The 18,248-nt window shown below is 46.2% G+C and overlaps 4 protein-coding genes across 9 annotated transcripts in view; all 4 read right to left on the minus strand.

Annotated features, from left to right (window-relative positions):
* rev3l (REV3 like, DNA directed polymerase zeta catalytic subunit) overlaps positions 1-6,084 on the minus strand; it is a 48,305-nt gene extending 42,221 nt beyond the window's left edge. For both annotated transcript variants that reach the window (XM_028398193.1, XM_028398192.1), the window contains exon 1: positions 5,437-6,084. In XM_028398193.1, coding sequence (XP_028253994.1) covers positions 5,437-5,575 — 139 coding nt within the window. In that variant the 5' untranslated portion in view covers positions 5,576-6,084. The remainder of the gene's footprint in view (positions 1-5,436) is intronic.
* Positions 6,085-7,038: 954 nt separating this feature from the next.
* traf3ip2a (TRAF3 interacting protein 2a) lies at positions 7,039-13,279 on the minus strand. Its single transcript, XM_028398203.1, has 10 exons — positions 13,197-13,279; positions 12,785-12,868; positions 12,270-12,695; positions 11,788-11,926; positions 11,514-11,704; positions 11,342-11,430; positions 11,196-11,264; positions 11,019-11,123; positions 9,750-9,824; positions 7,039-8,946 (listed from the first exon to the last, which is right to left on the minus strand). The coding sequence occupies exons 2-10, from the start codon at positions 12,798-12,800 to the stop codon at positions 8,797-8,799; spliced, it is 1,260 nt and encodes a 419-aa protein (XP_028254004.1). The 5' UTR covers positions 12,801-12,868; positions 13,197-13,279; the 3' UTR covers positions 7,039-8,796.
* Positions 13,280-14,065: 786 nt separating this feature from the next.
* Positions 14,066-15,872, minus strand: LOC114428988 (probable G-protein coupled receptor 139). The gene is made up of 3 exons (XM_028397808.1): positions 15,820-15,872; positions 15,557-15,663; positions 14,066-15,240 (listed from the first exon to the last, which is right to left on the minus strand). Exons 2-3 carry the CDS (start codon positions 15,633-15,635, stop codon positions 14,216-14,218), a joined length of 1,104 nt encoding a protein of 367 aa, XP_028253609.1. The 5' UTR covers positions 15,636-15,663; positions 15,820-15,872; the 3' UTR covers positions 14,066-14,215.
* A 951-nt stretch (positions 15,873-16,823) lies between these two features.
* The window catches only part of fynb (FYN proto-oncogene, Src family tyrosine kinase b), a 56,299-nt gene continuing 54,874 nt past the window's right edge, over positions 16,824-18,248 (minus strand). For all 5 annotated transcript variants that reach the window (XM_028397348.1, XM_028397345.1, XM_028397347.1 and 2 more), the window contains one exon: positions 16,824-18,184. In XM_028397348.1, the coding sequence (XP_028253149.1) occupies positions 17,976-18,184 (209 nt within the window). In that variant the 3' untranslated portion in view covers positions 16,824-17,975. The remainder of the gene's footprint in view (positions 18,185-18,248) is intronic.

Here is an 18,248-nt window from a genome sequence, read left to right on the forward strand (position 1 = left end):
CCAGCACGACAAATGAATTGCTTTGTGTGGATGTGGTTGTATGTGTGCACGTATAAATAGACACACACACACACACACAGGAGTCATTAACCTCTATGCTGAATGGCAAGTTCTAAGCGTTCTCACCCCCAGCAGCGATTCAAGCTTCCCTCAGCCTGCCAAATTCTTTCATTCTTTCTCAACAAGGTCTTAATCTGCCTTGAGAGACCGCAAAAAAGACCCTAAGGGAACATAGAGTGGGAAGTCTTCCACTGTGACAGGCTGGGTGGACAAAGCACAACCCGCCCTCTCCCTCACTCTCTTTCTCTCTCTGATGGGGACTGGTGCAGGAAGGAGAAAGGAAAATCCCAATATTGAGCAGAGGACCTAAAATGACCTGACAACACGTGCCAACATGGGCCTCTCTCTTCAGACCACACAGAACCGCATTACAGGAAGAGAAGAGAGGGTGCTTTCACAATGGATGTCTTTACAAACCCTGATCAACAACAGCCCCTGCATTAGCAGGCACTTCACATCAAATGATGGCTTTCTCTACTACAGCTGAATCAAAAGAAAATATTTCCTGTTATCCCCCCACCCCTCTACTCCTTCTTTGGCCATGCATCTCACCATGGAGATGAACTAAATCACATTACCTCACTGGCAAAGCTATCTGGCTAGCAGCTACAGAAGAAAACAGCAACAACACCGCCAAGGTCTGCAACCTGCACGCCCTGCTAACTTATAAAACACTCAGGGAGCGATCGGACTACATTTTAAATCAGAGCTGATGTCAACCTTAGCCGACACACTGCACCGGCAGTGACTCACAAATGCACAGAAAGGCACAGTCACTCTAACAAGGTGGAAATCTGGCAACACTTGTCTACCATTATACTGTGAGACAGTAGGATGCAGGAGAAGCATCATGTGTGTAACCCCCCTATGATCAGTATTGGCTGTGGCAGCGTCAATGGGTTCATTCACTGGTTACAGAAGGAGAGGGGTCCGGGTAAAACCCGCACAGCTTCCTGTACTGCTGCAATCGTGTGCCTGGGGGAAAACAATTTCCCTGAATTTCCTGCAGAGAAGTGCATACTGAAGGGGTAAAGTGGAGCAAAGCACAGGACCAGGACCACAAAAAAAATGACATCCAACTGCTCCATATGTCAGTGTAAAGTCACCTGTCCCCCCAGACTTAGTGTGAGTCTGGGTGACAGGGTATGCGGTGGGGACAAGGACTGCTGCAGTGTCAAGCTTGTGCCCTCAACAGTGACGCCTTCGGATACCCACAGAGGAGCTGGAGGGAGCTATTAAAGCCATCAATCAGATTGACTGGGCCTCCGCCGCAGCAGCAGCAGCAGCAAGGACACCGAGGCAGCTGCTGAACACTCACTGCTCCTTCAAGACAAAAGGAAATCACCACCAGCTCTCAGGTAGTCAGAGCTTACGGTTTGAGAGTCTTTAAGGTAAACAAACTTACTCCTGTGGAATAAATGGAAAGTGGTGATAAGAACTTCCTCCTGCCAGTTGTTTTATCCTGTAGAGGGCCCATCACAGGGCCATACAAAGTGCCAATCGGTGTGTACAAATTCTGTGGATACTCCCAATATTAACATAACCACAGAAACGCTGGAAAACCGTTCGTCTCCCCTGTTACCTGATGGGGAGGGGCTGTGATGATGATGAAGATATATATAGTTTTATGTGGCTGCAGCACCTCTGGCGTCAAATGGGGAAACTAGAAACCCAGGTTGTGCTCTAACTAATGTCCAAACCTGAGAGGATGACTCCATAAGCTGTTGCACAAAGAGATTACACTATAAAGACCTTTTGGCAACTATCAATCAGACAATATTAAAAATAAAATGTTCTCTGTATACAGACGAAAGCCAACAATCTGGCAAAGGTAGGTGAGATTTGTCCTGTAATTTGAATCACAGGTTAATTGAAACTCTTGTAAAACATTCCTTCCTCCATTCATTATTTAAAAAGTCCTGACAGGGGAGCTGGGCCTCAAACCTGGACAAGAAAACCTCACAGGATGGGGATTAGTGATGCTTTGTTGTTACGGACAATGGTCTGCTAAACCTGCAGATATTAGATGTGACATTGTCACACAGCTGCAAAATCATGGAGGGGGGGGAAATAATCGAATTCAAATCCAGAGACAACAAACAGACGTCTTAATTATAATGTCATTAGCGGCAGCATTTAGAGTAACCAAGAGGAAGGGAGGAAAGTAAACAGTTAAAGGGACAATGACCTTCTGCCTAATGAGCCACTGAGTCCTTTTGAGTCTGCCTATTATTGTATTAATGGGTCCTGGAGGAATTCCTTCAGATGGCATTAGGGGTTCCCCTGGAGAGAGCTAAACCTGGGAGGGAGAGAGGGGCAGTGTTGAGGAAGAGGCCCTCGGTTTTATGCTCCTCCCTGTGCTTCACTGCTTGGCCCCCTCATTCAGGTCAATTGGTCATGGGCTTCCTCCCTCTCTGCTCTTATACACACACACACTCGAGTGTCCGAGCAAGGAAACCAAAACAGTGTGCCTCCCCACTGTTCGGAGGCCCAGTCGGTGCATCTGGACCGAGCATTACGGGTGAAGATCAATGTTGTCAAACCTCAAAAGGTTGCAGCCACCTCAACAGGAGCTCTCAGCGGTGTTTAAAACGAGGCTCAATGAGCTGGTAACTTGAGGATAAGCATAAATTGATACAGATTATGAATGCAGGTTTGTCAACAGAGAGGTTGTCTTTCCTCTCCTTGTGGCTGAAACGTTGGATTGTCATAAATCTGCAGAGAGTCTGCATAGGTGATAGAGGGCCACAAGAAGGCCAAAGAAGCATTACAAGCGTGGTTCCAAATGCACAAGAGGTATGCATGCACTCGGTGTACAGGCAGTGTAGCTGCTGAATGCATAGAAAGAGAGGGGAGGGGGATAAATCAGGAAGCGTGGCATCAAATTACAGAGGGCCGATGGGTGGGAGTGTGTGCATGGCTTAGGTCAGGGAAGGACAGGAGGGTGTGGGGGGGATATAAGGCCTGGGGTTGTAGCCAGAGCCACATGGTCCAGATGCCCTGTTGACCGCGTGCACCAGGGTAAACACACTGATAAGATAAAAGCCGACACACATTAAGCCAAACTGCTCATGTGCGCATTGCTCTTCTGGTAGTAAACAAAACTAAAGAGATGTGTTTTTTTAATGTTTTTTAAAAAAGTACTTCTACGCACTTCTGGTGGGTGGGTGGGTGGGTGTGGCCTACAGCGAAAGGAAAGCGATCCCTTCCCCACTTCAAAGCATTCCAGATGGTGATGTCATTTTATTTCTGGAAACATAGCCACACGACGCTTCATAAAAACGAGCAGGAGAGGAATCAAAGTGTGCAGATCCGCAAGGCACTGACCACAGCGCACAAACTACAGACTGCAACACAACACAACGTCTGATTCAAACCGCACAGAGAAACAATGCCAAGCACTGTGTTGGTGTAAATACTCAATCAGTGAAAGCTCTTAATGCTCAAGTGACATTCTGGCTTCTGTTTAAATGACACACACTCGGGAATGTTACACAATCAGAGGGGATCAAGAGTGTGTGTCGACATGCATGGGTCAAACTTGACTGCAAAATTAAAGGAAAACGATGATAGCTATTCGATTGTCTTGTGTTTTTTTTCCCCCACAGAAATGCTTGTGTGGGAAAATGCATAAAGTGTAACTGGCTGGATACCATGTAGGTGAGTCTCTTTTGTTTACCTATGGGCCCTATCTTAAAGGGACAACAGGCCAATTCGGGGCAGAGTGACCACGACCCAATGAGATCAGCTATTGGACACTGATTTGCTGCGTATGCTAATAATTGGTTGGACCAAAAAAACACAAAGTCAACCACTTCCTAGCTACAAAGATTAGCTCTTGCCCCCTTTTTACATTGTAAATTGCATATATTCTGGTTTAAATGTACAGCAAGAATTCCTTACAGATCATGGCAACACCTAAAGGCCTTTATCACCCGACAGATGCAGAATATTTACAGCTCATCTGTATTTAAATCCAAGAATCAAACAAACTGCCCTCATGGATCTTTCACAGATTCACTTAAGACACCAGGAAAAGGAGAAGCTGTGATGCTATCCCAACACGCGAGAGCATGCAGCACCTCTTTGCTCCTTTTCACTGGGTTAATTGTGGTTCAATCAGTGCTGATGAACTGCCATACCTTCAGCTGACAACTGCCTCTGCTGCAGCATCTGTGTGTGTGTGTGCAACCTCCTCATATCTGCACAACTGCATGCAAATGGGCAGGTTTACATGTTTGACAGGACCAAATTAGACCTGACACTGTAACCCACTGCCGTTTTATTTCTTTGCTCTAAAGCCTTTAATCCCCACAGAGGTACACATCCTGTCGGGATGCTGCTTCAGGTCCCACACTGGAGCAGTGACACAACCTGGGGGTTTAAAGTTTGACTCCCCCTTTGCTATATTCATGCACCAGCACCGTGCATGCAGCAGGGTTTTCACCTGTAAAACACGGGTTAAAAAAAAAAAAAAAAAAAAGAGGGCTCGGCAATCGCTAGAGGATTTGGCAGAGGGTGCTAATGCGGTGCCATTGTGCAGGAAATGATTCTATTGTCTTGCAGCAGAGGGGGATTAAGGTACCCTGAGGGCTTGGGGGTATTATGGCTTTAATAAAGAGAAGGGCATGTGCCAAAGATCTGAGAAAACACTCACATATTTAATAAATAACAGCATCCTCTTTGTCTGAAGTGACACATATTTCTACAGCAGCAGCAGCAGCAGCTCTTGGTATCAGCATCGCATCACAAATGTTCAATCAATTCAGGATTCTGTGATCATTTATCATGACACCATTGTTATATCCTGCATATTAATATGCTGTATTTGATGGCTCTGTCTTTATTGGATTGACACCAAATGAATTTGATGTATTTCAGCTTACATGGCTGCAGGCGTCTACATTTCACTGAATGAATTTTCATTCATTTAAAAAAAAAGCAGCAGCAGTCCATGCTCCACAGGTTGCTATAAGCAACAATAAAAAGAAAAAAATACCACCAAGTATTCGAGCTGTCCCTGAATGCCACATGTGGCAGCACCACCACCACCACCACCACCTCACCAGGGTGGAGAGAAAACAAAGCGGAGCTGCGGAGGGCTCCCCGCACTGTAACCAGTCAGTGTGCACAGCAACAGCGGTGCGTGGCGGGTCCTTACACCGCGTCAACACCCCGCACATCCTCCTGTCACGCTGCACGCACCCGCATCTTTGAAATTTCCTCCAAACAATACCGCGCGCGGGCGTGTGTTTGTGTGCGCGTGTCCACAGACACACACACACACACACACAAGCACCCCGCGTGCTGCTGCTGCTGCCATAAGAAAACACACAAATAAATAAACAAACAAACAAAACACAACAGTTGTCTTACCTGCCGGTGTTGCTCCAAATATCCGCACCACCGGCACTTTCTTCACGTCGTTCTCCCTGAATTCAGAGTAGCAGACGTCCAAGTCTTTGATGGGACTTGCCAGATAGTAGTCTGCGGTGACGATGCGCACGGAAAACATGACTGCCGCGTCCGTCAAAGGGGCACCTACGGACAGAAAAGCCAAAAAACTACTACTGGGAGTCCATAGGAAGCGGAGACCTTGGTTGCCAGTCTGTACCAGCCGAACTGGGTGCTGTCACGGCGGCAAAACAACGACAGAGCGAAGGGGAAGCCCATGAAAAAACAACGTGAACAAAGATTCAGCGCGCCCCGAGGTCCCGCCGCCGCCGCCGCCGCCGCCGAGGTCCAGTTTGCAGCCACGGAGAGCTACACTCAGCGGTAGCAGGTAATTATCCGGCGCTCCGCAGCTGTCGGGTCCATGTTGCAGTTATAACTGTGACTGTCCCGTGATTTTTCCTCTCTCACTCTCTGTGGTGTTTTTGTTTGCAGCCAGGAAGACGTACCCCAGACTTCCGGTACGTAGCGTTATCTTTCCAAATCACGCCTCAGAACTAGTCCCAGCCAGTCCCGTTTTATCAGACAGCCCCCTCGGGTGTGCTCCCTCTTCTTCCATAACAGGCTAGCCCGCGTTAGCGAACCAATGAGAGTGCGTAAACTAGCCGGAATCCAGAATAATCGTACTTCCGAATACGACTTTCAAAATAAAAGCTTTGTTTTTGACTCGTATGGAGATAATACACAGAGCCTGAGTGAAACTTAGCTTTATTTTGAAAGGCACCGTTGTTTATAGCCAGCAGTTATGAGACGAACGTTAGCTACCAAGCTAACCAAGTTAGTTAGCAGTTAGCATTTCACGTATTTGAACTTGTTTTGTAACCCCCAGGAGATACTTTAAGTAAGAAGCAAGTAGGCCTGCTATAGTTTTTACTTATAAGCTTTTGCTAAAGTCCCCTTGTTGTCACAATGTTTACTTACTAAACGAGTAAAAAAGAGTCAGTAAGATCCGGTCAAATCCGGAAGTGTTAAGTGTTTTCAAAATAACAGCACAAATATCACAAAAAAACCAACATTAATACAATTCAGCAGCAATCAAATAACATTTGAACCTTGGTGGGAAATGCTGCTAGTATGAATAATGATACAAGACACTACTTGAAATTAAGATAAATTTGTTTTTTTTTATGAGAATACAAAAGTGTAAGGAACTTTTATTTTGTAAATAATGCGTTTCTGCGTAGAAACCGGAAACAGAAATGCGGACCATTCAATGACTTCACTCCTCTCATTTGTCACTGCAGCACCCAAACAAGCATGAAGATCAAAGAGAGAGAGCATCATCTGTTTTCTCATTGGTTGCTGGGTATGAACACGCTTCTTATTGGCTTAAATATTTACTGTGAATGAAGAAAGAAAGAAGTGCCCTAAATTGCCCTAAATGCACAAAAAATAAAAGCATATTGCACAAGAAGACATTTAATTTTATGCAGAATTTAAATTCAAAAATAAATTCTGACAGGCGGTAACCTAAATATTGATTGTAGTTATTTATTATTGACAATGTGAAGAGGCATCCATTAATAAGAGAGAGCTTCGGGCCCCGCAGCTGTTGCCTCATACAACCACCATGCATGTACACATTAGTGCCACGCAAGACAGCTATAGCTGCTTCCCCTGCAGCCTGCATGGTGTCTTCTCCCCCCCTTCAGGCTCTTCAGTATTCCACTCAGACCCCTGTAACAGCCTATAGATGGCAGGTAGCAGTACTGAATGTGCTGAGCTCACTGCTTTCTCCTCTCCACTGAAAGAGCCATAAACCCTCTCCAAACAGCTGGTTCGGTCCGGTTCACGCTGGGGACACCGCAGCCAACGACTCCCGCGATGATAATGAAAAATGTTTCATTAGCATCTTCATCTATATGTGTGTGGGAGCGTACGCGTTGACCTTGAGTGAGAGCCTGGCCTCACTTAAAGAACCAATCAGCAGCCGTCTGCTTGTCTTTGCCAGCAGCACGCCTGAGGTCTGCGGGCGCATAAGAGGGACACATTTTACATCAAACTAATCTGAAAATATGAAATATGCCATATTTAATGTAGCATTTGCTGGGAGCTTTTACCTAAAGTGGCTTACAGTACATTTTTATTATGGATGGAAGCACAGAGGACTGTGGGACCTGTTTGAGTTCCTCAAAGACTTTTATATGTCCCAGAACTGAAGCAAAGTTATGAACATGACAAGAAATGAATACACATTTTCCATAAAATAACAACAAATCAGTGTTTCGTTGTCTTGAATGGTAGAAAATGTATATTATTTGTTGGCCTAATCTGAGATTAGCTGTTTTATTTTGGAGCAAAGTCTTTTACAGGCAAAATAATGATGGAAAATATTTTACATCAGGCTGAAAATAAAAGGATCCTTCATCGAAAAACCATCCGTTTGTCAGCACATGTCAGTGTGTCCTCTCCATGCATTTGCAATTGACCTCTCATCAGACTTGAATCAAGCTGATTATAATCCCTAAAACGCCCTTCAGAGGAGCCATGGGAAGTGCTAGCTGACCTTTTTTGGGAGAATATCTGCATCTGGTTGCTTTGGACTCACCAGATAAGGCCGAGTGGAGTGGCACACACAAGTCCTGGAACAATAACAAGCAGTGGATTTATTGGTACTTGGCTAAAGCTGTGTTTACAGGAAACACTGTGGTGCAGCAGCAGCTGATAAACGCCCGGACGCGACCAAATCATCTCTTTGCTGTCAGGTTTAGTAAACAGGCTGAGAGCTAAACCGATGGAAGAGCGCGGTGGCGGTGGAAGCTGCCCCACAAACCGTGCCGGCGGCTTATCAGGGAGGTGGTGTGAAACACATGGACAGGATGTGTCTGATGTCAGACTTCCTCCAAAGTGATTTATAAACCCCATAAATCCATTTTTTTTAATGTTAACATTAAACTTGTTCTTTAGAATAAATGAGACGGGAAAGAAGATGGGAGTGTTATTAGTTGGGGTGTGCTGCCACCTTCTGGTTAATCTAGAAATTTACAGATGAGGGATTTGAGGATCTTTGAGAATTACTGTAAACTGACATTTTTACCTCCACCTTCATCCCATGACATCACCTAATCCTGCTTTAAAAGTGGCAGAAATCCCACCCACCCAGATAAGCCCAGAATAAATTCACTTTAATCTGTTTTAGTTTGTTTTTATAATGTGTCTGTTCAATTGCAGATTACAAAAAAAAGGTCGAGAAGGTTAAGAAATAATCTTAACCACAAGTTTCTGTCATATTCTGTATTAAGGTGAAGCTGAACGGCACTGTCTGCACTGTAACAAAGACTCCTCTCAGAGCGCACGCACAGTCAGGGTGAGGTCGGCGCCTCGCTGTGGGATGATGTAGCGCTCCTCCCTGAGCAGGCGCAGCAGCAGGTCCTCGGTGTCGTGAGGCCAGCGGTAGATCCTGGTGCTCCGGAGCCACTGGGGGACGTGTTTCTCCTACAATGAGAGGCAGCACAGAGGGTCAGCCAGTTATAGACCTCTTACTGTAACTGCATGTCCTCCTCAGACTGGATTTTGAGACTCAGGTCTGGTTGTGTTGGTCTGGACCTGAGTATGATTACTGTGGTCTCAACTACAGGCTGTAAATAGAGATGTTGGATTTGGCAGCTCCCCCAAAATTGAGGCCAAGACACCTGGATTGACCCTGTTGGCGTACTTAAATCATTTTTTTTTCCAGAGATCACAGTGATCTTTGTTGAAATGCTCATTTTTCCAGTTCATTGGTATTTAATTAGTTCCTGTGTTCATGTCTTGTGACATCAGTGCACAGACTCAGGCTCTAAGATGACATATTTTTCCAACATGGCAGCACCTTTAGGCGAGATCTTTATATACAGTCTCTGTATATGAAGCTCACAGAGAGGGGAAGAGAACTGGAGTTTGAGTTCAGTGGACGGTAGGTGTGAGAGGGCTCATGGATTTCAACGGTATACTCTTTACATGTTCTCCTTTTGTCTTTTCTCTAGTTGATGATGTGAGTTTTCTGTCTTTCTTCCCTTTAATTGATGGATAGTGGAGACAGACAGGTATCAAAGGGAGCCCTCTGAAACTGAACCTGCTCCACTCGCTGCTCTGAGGACTATAGTCTCAGTTTATGTGGTATCCGCTCAGCCATGCCTGCATGGGTTTTCTCTGGATAATCCCACATTCGAAACAAGTGCATGTTCACTAACTGGAATGAAGCCAGTAGAGATAAATGGATGGACGGAGTGTCACGTGTCCTTCACTGCTGATCTTACCTTGGTTGCGTTGGGAAACAACACAGGAACCAGTCGGAAGTTCAGGCAGCCTTGTTGGATGAACTCATTTTGAATCTGGGACCAAAGCAAAAACAGTCTTTAAACAGTTAAAGTAACACAAAAGTCTAATTTCCAAGAGTTTAAATCGAGGCAACTGGACTCAAGGATTGATTTTTGAAGATGTTCCGCCACTCCCCCAAGATCTTGCAGGAAGTCACATGACTAAGATCCCTCTAGTTGGTTAATGGTTGATTTTTTTCAGTTTCACATAGATGGCTTCTTTGACTCCTCTTTCATACCATCTGTCCTCCCTGTCTAGAATGTGGACATTATTATCCTCAAAGGAATGACCACTGTCTTTGAGGTGGAGGTGAACTGCTGAGTCTTGTCCTGAGGAGGTGGCTCTCCTGTGCTGTGCCATCCTTCTGTGTAGTGGTTGTTTGGTTTCACCAATATAGAGTTCAGAGCATTCCTCACTGCACTGAACTGCATAGATTACATTGCTCTGTCTGTCCCTGGGAGTTTTGTCCTTGGGGTGGACCAGTTTTTATCTCAGTGTAGAGCTGGGTTTAAAGTGTCCTGGGATCTGATGTGCATTGAAAATTGAGTTTCTCAGAAACTCCTGATATATACGGGATGACAATGTTTCTCCGGCGTGACTGGTTCTGTTCTGGTTGGGCTGTCTGCTGCTCTTTCCTTTTGCCAGCTTTCACCGGGGCCCAGTTCGGGTAGCCACAAGTTCTGAGAGCTGTGTTTACTTGTTTTTGCTCCTTAGTTCTACCTCCTGTCTCTGTGGGTATTGTTTGTGCCCGGTGTTGTAGGGTCCTGATGACCCCCAGCTTATGCTCCATTGGGTGGTGTGAGTCAAAAAGTAGATATTGGTCTGTGTGGGTTGGTTTCCTGTAGACCTCAATGCTTAGGCCCCTGTCTGCTTCAGTGTGAACAAGGCAGTCAAGAAATGCCAGACTGTTGTCTTTGGCTTCCTCCCGAGTGGACGTTTTTGTCCACTGCATTGCTGTGTTTGGTGACCACAGAGTAGCAGAACTGAAGAAGCCACTTGGGGGAGTGGTGAAACGTCTTCAAAAAACAATCCTTGAGTCCAGTTGCCTCGATTTAAACTCTTGGAAATGACTATGACCTGGATGAATGAGAGCATCCACAGATATACCCCCCCCCCCCCCAAAATGTGAGAGGAAATATAACAACAAGCCACAAGAGGGGGATGTTACAAGCAAATGTTCCTGTCTGAACCACTGACGGCACACTTGCCTGGTTGTGGATGTACTTTGTGTGCAGGCCATGCTCGTCGTCTCCGACGCCCTCCACATCCTCCCTGTACTTGGGGCTGATGACCACAATGATGAGCACTGATTTCTGTCAGATGACACCCTGCCGTAAGTTCACACGCCAGAGTATGCAGCAAATCAGACTCTGAATCAGACTTACATCGTTCAGAAAGCCGTCCATCCATTTGTTGATGCCCATTCTCCGCATTGGACTGTCAAACAAGTCGATCTGCAGGGAGACGGTTAGAATGTGAGTGTCTAAATGAAGGCAGAGTCAAAGATTAAAGGGGGGATGACCAGACTTACTGATGGTTTGAACCCATGATCGCTCAAAAATTTCACAAATGGTAGCATGTCTTCGGCTGTGTCCACTGAATATGTGATGAAGAGCTTCCCTGTCAACGATAGGTTAATCCATGTCACAGGCAGGAACAATGTGATGATGGAACATGTTGACTCGGGGACTGATGTGACTCACTGCACTCCTCAGGAAGGCTGACGGTCCTCCTGACCTCTCTGGTGACTCCTCCTGTACCTGCTGGGAAGGAGCGACCCACGCTGACCTCTTGCATTAATTCTCTCTGAGGCACCACGCGCTGAGACTCATGTCCACGAGGGACGAGCGGCGCTGGAGCCGCTTCATGTTGTAGGCCTCGCTGTGGGAGATTCCTGCGGACGAACATAATCAGAATCATCCGGAGCGTGACAAATGTGGAGAGTATTGTGCTGAACATGTGATCATAATGACAAACAGTTGTTGGTGGTGTCGGTGAGGCTCCTGCCTTGGACCCGCAGGGTGATGGGGATTGTTAGGGAAGTAGTTGTTGAGCCGATTTGGTGGAGAGCAGCAGGGACATTTTCTCGGACTGCTCCCATGCACTTGGTTGTGTCCTGCACAGAGATGTGGGGACAGACATAGACTCTGCATTTGGTGATGGTTGTGAAACACAATGCAGCAAAATGGTGGTGAGGCAGCTTCTAACCTAAAAACTTTAGCTGTCAAGCAAATGTAAGAGAATAAAACATCAAACGTAGTCAGAAATGTTTGTTTGTGCTCTGTCCAGCCTATAACAATATGTCATCCTGGACATCAACATGCGACATCTGTTTTCTTTGTGGAGGACCCAGAATAGAGCCTTGGGGAACTCCAGTGATCAATAATGGCAACAATCATGAAGCATTACGATTACATTTAACATTTGGTCCCTCAGTGTATGTTTACTCTTACACTGACCGGACATTGGGTATCGTGGAGTGTAGGTATTGTAGGACAGTAGTGAGAAAGGTGGCTCTAAGGATTCGGCCTCCTCCACGGAGTGGTCCCTGGCCCAGTCTGAAGGACCCGCAACGCCTATTCTCTGCTCAGCCACGAAGTCCTCCTGATATAGCGGCGCCCGCTCTCCGAGACCACGAGTCCAGATGTCTGCAGGGTGAGGCGGCCTCATGTGTCCTGAAGGTTCCAGAGCAGGATAAAAGGTCTCTCTGGGTTCATCCTGGCACTGCCTGTCAGGGAGTGGTTCACAGCCTCGGGCCTCTGGCCTCTGCCTGCTCTCTGTATGCCCACTACACTGTGTACAATTGGGAAGCCAGTGCAAGTCCAGACTGGATGCTGTCATCCTTTCATCCATTTCAACTGGAATACTCTGATGTGGGCAAGGTCCTGATCAAGAATTAAAAGAGAAACGGGTCAGTTATTCACCAGCAGGCCTGTTTTCAGACAGATTTAAAAGTGCTGTGGGGGTTTCCTACCTTTGGAAGAGTCCATTTTCTTCCTGAGAAAAAGAGTCTGTGGCCTTTGGAGCGGTGAGAATGAACTTTAATAGAGCACAACACCTTAAAGAGACACACGCAGCAACAATCACAACAAGAGCCATGAAAAGAACGACAAGTCCGAAGCAAAGGTAGAACCGAAGACACAGAATGAAGTGTACAGCAGGCCTGTCAACACATTCTTTCAGCTGAACAGTAGGTGTATCTCTACAGGAGCGCAACACAGTTGTCACAAACCTGACCAAAGGTCACGATCACTGATCTGAAAGCCATGTTATCTTACATTACAGATCAAAGATCAAAGATCAAATCAGAAGCAGCTTTCCAGTGTTTAATAAAAACACTCACATACAAAGAATAAAGACAAACACCAGCGTACGCCCACACATACCTCTGTTTTATTCCCTCAGCCACAGCACCAACCTGTTCTGAGGCAAACAGGAAACAATCCTGCCGCTCGCCCCTCCCTGTCTTATGCAAAGCTTTGGAAGTCATCTGACCTATTTATGTAAATAGAGTGTGAGGTAGCCAATCAGGTGGCTTCCTCAGCAAGACAGGTACAATGCAGCCAGTCAGGTTTAACTGTACTTTGAGTGGAGAAGCATCAAGTTTCATGCTCAGCTCATGCTCAACACAAACACGGAGGCAACACTGTGCATTGTATGATTTTTATTTTACACTTTTACAAAGGTTTCCACACAGAAGCCAGCATGCTTGTTAAATGCAGCCACACAACTCACACACATGTACACAGTGTACTCAAGTGCACTTATGACTGAATCCCAAAGAAGACACAATTTTTAGCATGCTAATATTTGCTAACTAGCATGTTGTTTGCATGAATTTGAAGAGAAGCTCCGCTCAGCTTCGTTTTCATGATTCATCCCAAGAACCACGATGCTACCAGGGCTAAATAATCTTAAAGGTAGTGTAGGAGATTTTGAAAACTCAGTGAGAGTCAGCCAGATTTGGAAAGTAAACACACACCCCTTTCTCTCGGAGCTCACCCCGAAGCCACGCTTCCCAATCACATGGACGCGCGTTACACTGAAGACGAGCTGCGGTCTGTGACGTCGGCCATCATGCACGTACCTCTCTGGTGCGCGCAGAGCAGGAAGAGAGTGACGACCAGCCAATACTCTGTGCAGGGTCCACCCGGAGGATTGGCTGATGTTTTTAGTGTTTTATAGCTTCCACAGATGATTCATATTCATCGTTTTAATGCGAAACTGCCGAACTAATTGGTTGCTATCAGATTGTAAAGAGAAGTTACACTAATTTAACAAAAAGTGCATCAGGATGAACTCTCCTACCCGACCTTTAAAGATAAGCTCAGTTGGTTTTTTGGTTGCCTCTCGGTTTGTTCAATGTGATCATTTAAACATGATCCAGGATGTCTGCACGTTGGAGTCACTTCAGCTCTTTGTCCGCCGTCTGTTTGAGGTTGGTTAGCACCACAGACACAGGGTCACTGGACGGCGATGTCTTGTGATCCACAACTGAGAAGACCTTCATGGTAGTGTGGGTGAGGAACGAGCCCAGCTCAAGCGCTCTTCTCTTACACGTCACCACCTGAAACAGTTCCCGCCGGAAGCGCCGGCTGACCATGCAGTAAAGCAGGAAGTTGGTGGTGGAGTTGAGGTTCTGCAGCATGTTGGCCAAGTCTCCGGCCACGTTGATGGGAATGGTGTAGTCGTTCCTGTTGAAGTTCTCCCTGTTGTACTCAGTTCTCAGGATGCAGTAAGTGACAAAGCGCGGCAGGCTGAGCACAACAAAGGCCACGGAGACGGTGCCCAGCAGCAGGAGGGTCCTCTTCAGCATGCCCCTGGTGCTCCTCCCGTGCATGGCGCGCAGCTCCTCTTTGGTGAAGAGGTTGCTGGCACGGCACAGATGGTACCCGATGAGGTAGTTGAAGATGATGACCAGCGCGATGGGGATGCCTCCAGAGAGGAAGGTAGTTATCCCCACTATAACAGTAGCGTAGGTCTCAGTGCGGTAACTGCACCGCGGCAATGTCACGTTCTCCCCGTCCACGGTGAAGTTCACAGGTGCGACCATGTTAATCCAGCCCAGCGGTACCGACACCAGGTGTGACACCAGCACAATGGCCACACAGGTGAGTTTGGTGACCTTTGTCTGGGAGAAATGCTGTTTGGCAGCTGTGCTTCGGAGGACGAGGTAGCGCTCGATGGTAAACATCACCACAATCCAGGAGGAGCTGTACAGAGAGCCATACTGCAGGAATCCCAGAATGCCACACCAGGGGTGAGAGTGCCAGAAGGGCTGCAGCATCCAGAAGGTGAGCGTCAGGTCGATAAGGATTACCCACAGCAGGTAGAAGGTGTCCACGATCGCCAGAAAGCTCAGGTAAATCATGGCTGTGTTGGACATCCCGCAGTTACGGAAACAGATCATGTAGAATGTGAAGAGGTTTGCTGCAAGGACAGACGACCACACGACACACAGGGAGCAATGTTAGCATGATGAGCTAATTAGCCTCCTTTCAGCTCTTGTTTTGGTCTCCGCTGACGTCAGCACACAGGAAGTCGGAAACTTTGCCCTGTGTATGACGTCAGCTCTCACACTCGATGCTGATGATGATATGATCAAAACAAGGAGCTAAAAGGCTAATGTCAGGCTAAACTCAGAGACAACAGAAGGCGAAAAAGATTTCTATTTTAATGACTCAAAGTTTTAAAGTGATTTAAAAACGTTATTATTGTTAATTATTATAAAGTCAAACATCCAAACCTGGAATACCCATGATGCAAAGAAGCGGGTAGTAGATCTTCTGAACTGTGATAAAGACAGCGGCGCTGGCTCCCTCCATGGTTCTTCCACCGCTTACATGCCAATATCTGCAATAAAGCCATTGGACGGAGAGGAGAACACTTGAAATAACACTTTGAAATAAAGCTGGCACGATTTTAAAGGAAGTATTTAATTATTTATTAGTAATTATTTCTGCTATGTCTGAGCTGTCTGCTAAACAAAAAAAAGAAGTTCAGACTCACGTTAATAGCTGGATGAGAGCTGATCTGCCTCCGTCGGATGGATCCCACCTGGGTGTTGTGTCAGCGTCCGTCTGCCTGGGAAATTGCTGTGTTACATAATGACACTTACAGTGTTATCTTGATCACACACAGAGCTCCTTCATCCTCTTCACCTGGACTGAAGGATAGGATAATCATGTCCATATGTGTCTATACAGCAGTCCTCAATATGGAAAATGACTGGGACCATACCTGTGTGTGTGTGTGTAGGACCTCTGTGCTGTAGATATAAAGGTGTTCCTCAGCACCTTTATAGCTGCATCCCAGCTGCTTCTGGCTCCACCAGGACAAACCTATTGATTATAGGAGGGAAGGATGGGGTGGGAGCTCTGGCTTCCAGAGGGAGGAGAAAGAAGTGAAGGAGTCACAGCACCTGACATACATGTGAAGGGTTAATTATGAGGCTCTGTATAGTGAACAAATGGAGCTACAGTCACAGACTGAGACTCTTTCACCAGATAGCGCTGTTATTTTGGCCTTTACCAGGCTTCTATACATTTGAGATCCAACCCCACACCAGATTATATGAGCATATACCTTAAGTGGTCACGTTGTCATGGTAACCACAATGCAAGCAGAGGAGGAGCATGGGGAGGGAAAGCAAGGTGGATGATAAGAGTCCAAAAAAAAAAAAAAAAAAAGACTGATGATGTGACTAACTAAAATAGAAAGGCAGAGTGTCGGAGCGGTGATGATGGAGTGGGGAGTGCTCGGGGCCCTCTTCAGTCCTTCATTCACTATTGATCCAGAAATCAAACATGGAAGACAAACAGGAAACAAAGCTGGAACCAGAGAAGAAGAAGAAGAAGAAGAAGAAGAAGAGCATCCATAGCAACGCTTTGTTCTTCATAAAGCAGCAGCTCTTTAGAAATATGTGTATCAGACCCTCAAAATCCAATGCTGGTCACTAACACACACACACACACACACAAAACACTAGCATGTTTAAAATAAGTGTCGTTTGCAAGAGTGTAAAATGTTTATTGGTCTTTTCTGAGTTCCAATCACTGAATTAACAAAACAAATAATGTTAAAAAATGAAACTGAAACATACAAAGGAGGGAAGTTTGCAACCGTTTAGCTGTACAACTGAAAAAAAACAAAGCAGAAGGGTCCCAGCTGCAGGAGGACCAGATCAGATCAGGGCCAGGTTCAACTCATCATCCGACATTCAGACCTGAATTGGCCCCAGAGCCTCTTGTAGGATCACTTAGAGGAGTTAAATAAAAAGCAGAGATCCCGATAGAACACCGATAGAATAAAACCATGTGAGTAAAGCATAAAAGGAGACAGAAGAAGGGGCGGCGGTGGTCCAGGTCCGGCTACAGGCCGGCGAGGAGATGAGGTCCAGACATCCCTGTGGATTTAAGACTCTTAAATGAACGTTCTTCCAGATAAACATACAGAATTTCCACCCATGTTTTTCTCAAAGGAGGGATATGTTCAAAATTCACACACGCTCGGCTGTGACTTACAAAACTTTTTTTTTTTTTTTTTAAAGGAGGAAGCTTTCAGTGTAGAAAGTAAAGATGGAGGCCTGAATCATGCTCAGCTGAAAAGCCTGAGGGGAAGGGGGTCTGAGTTTTCTTCCATGTTATGAGAAAAAAAATATAGTCAGGCTTCTGATTCAATCTCTAGAAAATAATACAGGAGCTACAGTATAATACACGTACAGACTAACTGTGCCTGCTCAGGTGCTCGTCTTCCTCTTTTATCATCATTATTATTCATGTGCAGGAGAAAATAAAATCTGGAACAAGAGCAGACAAATAAACTAAAACGAGCTTTTCTTATTTACATTGAATACAGGTATTTTGTTGCATTAGCACGACCCCAGGTTCACCATGTCCGTCCTCTTCTCTACAGTTCAGACACCAGGGGGCGTGTCGGAGGCTGAGGGTTGTGTTTTGTTTTTTTTTTTGTTTTTTTTTCCAGGGCTGAGGAAGCTGTACAGATCCTTAAAATTAAAAAAAGGCCAGGCTGGGAAGGCTCCAGAGATTGTTCTAACAGCACTGCTTGGGCCAGTCCTCCCCCTCTCCAGCTGCAGGATGACCCCCAAAACCCCGGAGACAGAGAGAGAGAGAGAGAGAGAGAGGGAGAGAGAGGGACAGAGAGGATTAGAGGTTGTCCCCGGGCTGGTATTGAGGCTCGGTGGCTGTGAAGTAGTCCTCCAAGAAGGCCTGCAGGTACTCAAAGGTGGGCCGCTCCTCGGCGTCCTTCTTCCAGCACTGCAGCATCAGCTCGTGCAGCGAGATGGGGCAGTCCTGGGGGCACGGCATCCTGTAGCCCCGCTCCACCTGCTCCAGCACCTCACGGTTGTTCATGCCTGAAAAAAAAAAATCAAAGGAGTGCAGGTGGTGAGGACAAGTGCCCCCTTTAACGGAGAGGAG

Source organism: Parambassis ranga, chromosome 24, assembly GCF_900634625.1.
Source record: "Parambassis ranga chromosome 24, fParRan2.1, whole genome shotgun sequence".
Classification (NCBI taxonomy): domain Eukaryota; kingdom Metazoa; phylum Chordata; class Actinopteri; family Ambassidae; genus Parambassis; species Parambassis ranga.

Coding starts and splice junctions, on each gene's coding strand:
- traf3ip2a (XM_028398203.1), bottom strand. Junction 11,705..11,787: donor CACCGACACCACCAACAACT/GTTTGTCATTAT, acceptor GTTCGTCCGCAG/GAATCTCCCACAGCGAGGCC. Junction 9,825..11,018: donor CAAAGTACATCCACAACCAG/GCAAGTGTGCCG, acceptor CTTTGGTCCCAG/ATTCAAAATGAGTTCATCCA.
- LOC114428988 (XM_028397808.1), bottom strand. CDS start 15,635: ATGGAGGGAGCCAGCGCCGCTGTCTTTATCACAGTTCAGAAGATCTAC. Junction 15,241..15,556: donor TTGCATCATGGGTATTCCAG/GTTTGGATGTTT, acceptor CTGTCCTTGCAG/CAAACCTCTTCACATTCTAC.